General features: G+C 41.1%; 1 protein-coding gene across 3 annotated transcripts in view; it reads left to right on the forward strand.

Annotated features, from left to right (window-relative positions):
• The window catches only part of Nsd2 (nuclear receptor binding SET domain protein 2), an 88,962-nt gene that overhangs the window by 37,989 nt on the left and 47,738 nt on the right, over positions 1–3,235 (forward strand). For all 3 annotated transcript variants that reach the window (XM_008841835.3, XM_008841834.3, XM_029567700.1), the window contains one exon: positions 1,440–1,558. In XM_008841835.3, coding sequence (XP_008840057.1) covers positions 1,440–1,558 — 119 coding nt within the window. The remainder of the gene's footprint in view (positions 1–1,439; positions 1,559–3,235) is intronic.

Raw genomic sequence — 3,235 nt, forward strand, 5'->3', positions numbered from 1 at the left:
TTATTAAATTTTTGCAATTTACATGCAATGTAATTTGATGATCTTTAGATCCCTTCCCTAGTCACACCTCCCTTAAGGCCTCCTGCCCGATTTAATGTAGTCTGTAATATATATAATAAGGTTTATAGAGTCTAATTAGTATCCCTAAATGTCCTTAAGATGGGTCTATCCACTGGAGCCTGATTAATCTACCTAGAGTCTTAGTCTTGAAAGAGACTGTCTCTGTCCCTCTCAGCAGTCACCAGTTGACACAATTCCCTTAGGTTGGCTGGAGCAGCTTACCCCCTTCCTCATGTCTATGCTGGGATTTTGTCTGGTTTGAACTTGCATGAGACCAGCATGCTGTCACCATTGCTGTGCTTTTGGTGCTTCTTAGACTTTTAGTTTAAAAAATAGGGGTTGGCCAGGTGTGGTGGCACATGCCTTTAAGGAGGATCTTTGAGATCAAGGCCAGCCAGGTCTACATCGTGAGTTCCAGGCCAGCTGGAGCTACAGGAGCCCCTGTCTCAGAAGAAAACAAAAGCAAAACAGCCCCCAATTCTACTTTGGTTTGAGCTATGGCACAGTGAAGATGACTAATATTGTAAGCTCGGAGACAGATTTGTGATTTGTAACAGTGACCAGCTTTGTGTTTGGGCACGCAGGCTGTGAAAAACTAACTCATGTTAATGTTAGTAAGTGTGACATGTTTGAGTATTAATTAAAAATACGGAAATTAAGGCTGGAGAGATGGCTCAGCAGTAAAGAACACTGATTGTTCTTGCAGAAGACCCGGGTTCGAATCCCAGCACCCACATGGCAGCTAACAACTGTCTGTAACTCCAGTTCCAGGGGATTCGACAGCTTCTTCTCTCCTCCTTGGGCACTGCACAACATGGGTGCCTGCCTCTGCCTCCAGAGTGCTGGGATTAAAGGCGTGGGCCACCAAGCCCGGCTACTTAAAGTGTTTTTTAAGAGACTACATAGTAGCAAGTTGTAGGTTTTTAAAAGTTTACCTAAATTCTGTTAGTCTTTGAATGTCAGTAAATAGATACATTTTTTTTTTTTTAAGTGTCTCCTTATGCAACTCAGGCTGGTAATGAACTAACCCTCTTGCCCTAGCCTTCCCAAGTGTTGGGATTACAAGTGTGTACCACCATGCCCAAAAGTAAAAGATTTTTGGAAAATACTAAATCATACTTAAATTTAATGCTATAGTGTATTAAAATAAAAATATGACAAATACCAAGAAATAATCTCTAGGTAAAAGATTTTCAGTCTCTAGTTCTTTGTTTCAAAGAGATTTGATATGTAAAATGGGCCTTGGACAGCAACAAGGTTGCTAGAAATGTGTTTCTGGTTTGCATGCTGAATGCCAGTGCTGTGTTGGTAGGCATTGGGGGCAGCTTGTGGATTGTTCTCCCCATGCATTTCTCCAAACTCCTGTCCTCCATTCCAAGGTAACATAAATGCAAAAAAAAGAACCCACATAAAAAGGACAGAGGGCCCTCTGGAAGATGTTGATGCTGAAGATGCACCCAGGAAAAGACTCAGGACAGACAAGCACAGTCTTCGGAAGGTAATTAATTTCTGGGCTTGCCTGGCCTGTAAGAACATATGCTGTGTAATTCTTGAGACATAGATGAGATGCAGGCAGTGGTCCTCTGGGCTCTCACCAAAGTAGTATCCAGTAGTAGGTATTGTTTTTGGAACCTCATTGAACAGACTGCTGAGAAAAGTACTTACTATCCAACAGGGACATTAACATAGAAACTTTTGGTACTTGGCTGTCCCAAGAAACAGCATCCAACATAACTTTGATTTTTTTGTGTTAAAAATGACTCTTAGGTTGGAAGGGTGTAGCTCAGTGTAGATTGCTCAGGTAGAATGAGCCAGACCCTGGGTTTCATCATCAGCATTTGGGGAAGGGATTTGTCTTATAGAGCGTATTATTCCTTTACTATATAAACGAGGTGGCATGAAAACCCATTAAAGATAAGATTTTATACTCCAATAAGAAATTAAAGAATCTATTACAGATACAGGAAGCAGGTTGTATGAACTTTGTTAGTAATTCATGATCTCGTTTACTCACTTGGAATTCAGTGTGGGCAGCACTGAGGCAGCACCAGCAAAGCAGCAGCATGGACGTAAAGGCAGCTCAGGGCCCTAAGCCTGTCAGAACAGCTTGCCTGGTGCCTGGAGGGGAATGAAATTGACCAAGGTCCATGTATGCAAAGCAACAGTGGTTTATTACTCTGTCTGCCAGATGAAGCTCACATATAAAGAGTGAACTATTCTAGCACCATTTATTTCTACTTTCTGAGACATCTAGTAACTTTTGGGTAAACTAAGTTTAACTAGACTTTACATTTGAATTTGTATTTAGTAGTTGTATATTTATGATTTTGAGTAAAGTTTGATGCTTTTACTAATCTAAGTTGCCTTTTTATTGTCTTTTTCTCATAATTTTGAAGAAAGGAAAAATCTCAAATAGTGCTAAAATGTAACGGACCACATTCTATCTTAGTTCTTTAAACTTATATTTGTAGTTTAAAGGAATAGGCAGTCTGTATACCATTTTCCTGGTCAACAAAGTGTTCATCTGGGGTACCTGCCACCACATGGAACTATTTAGTGGTGAAATGTGACCACGAGTTACTTTAGTCTGCAGGTACCAGAAGTACATACTTAATATCTCTTCTGGTCCCTCACTGTTAAAGAAGACCTTTAACAGTGTGTGACCAGAAGGAGGGGGATTGGAGGGATGACTCATCAGTAAAGAGCTTGTATTGCTCTTGTAGAGGACCCAAGTTCAATTCCCAACACCCACATCAGGCAGTTCACAAGTGCCTGCAACTCTAGCTCCAGGTGATCTGATGCCTCTCTGGTTTTTTAGAGCACCAACATGCATGTACACATACCTGACACACACATACACTAATTAAACGGGCTGGAGAGATGGCTCAGCGGTTAAGAACAATGTTCTTTCAGAAGACCTGAGGTCGAATCCCAGCACCCACATGGCAGCTAATAACTGCGCATAACTCCAGTTCCGACAGCCTCTTCTGTCCTCCACAGGCATTGTAGGAAACTAGAGCATTTACCTACATGCAAGTAATACACACATACACATAAAATAAAAAAATAATAAAATTTTTTTTAAGTCTTTTTTTTTTTTGGTCTTTTTGAGACAGGGTCTCCCTGTAGCCCCAGCTGTCCTGGAACTCACTATGTAGACCAGGCTGGCCTTGAA

The sequence above is a fragment of the Nannospalax galili genome, unplaced genomic scaffold (genome assembly GCF_000622305.1).
Source record: "Nannospalax galili isolate Female #2095 unplaced genomic scaffold, S.galili_v1.0 scaffold101, whole genome shotgun sequence".
Lineage (NCBI taxonomy): Eukaryota > Metazoa > Chordata > Mammalia > Rodentia > Spalacidae > Nannospalax > Nannospalax galili.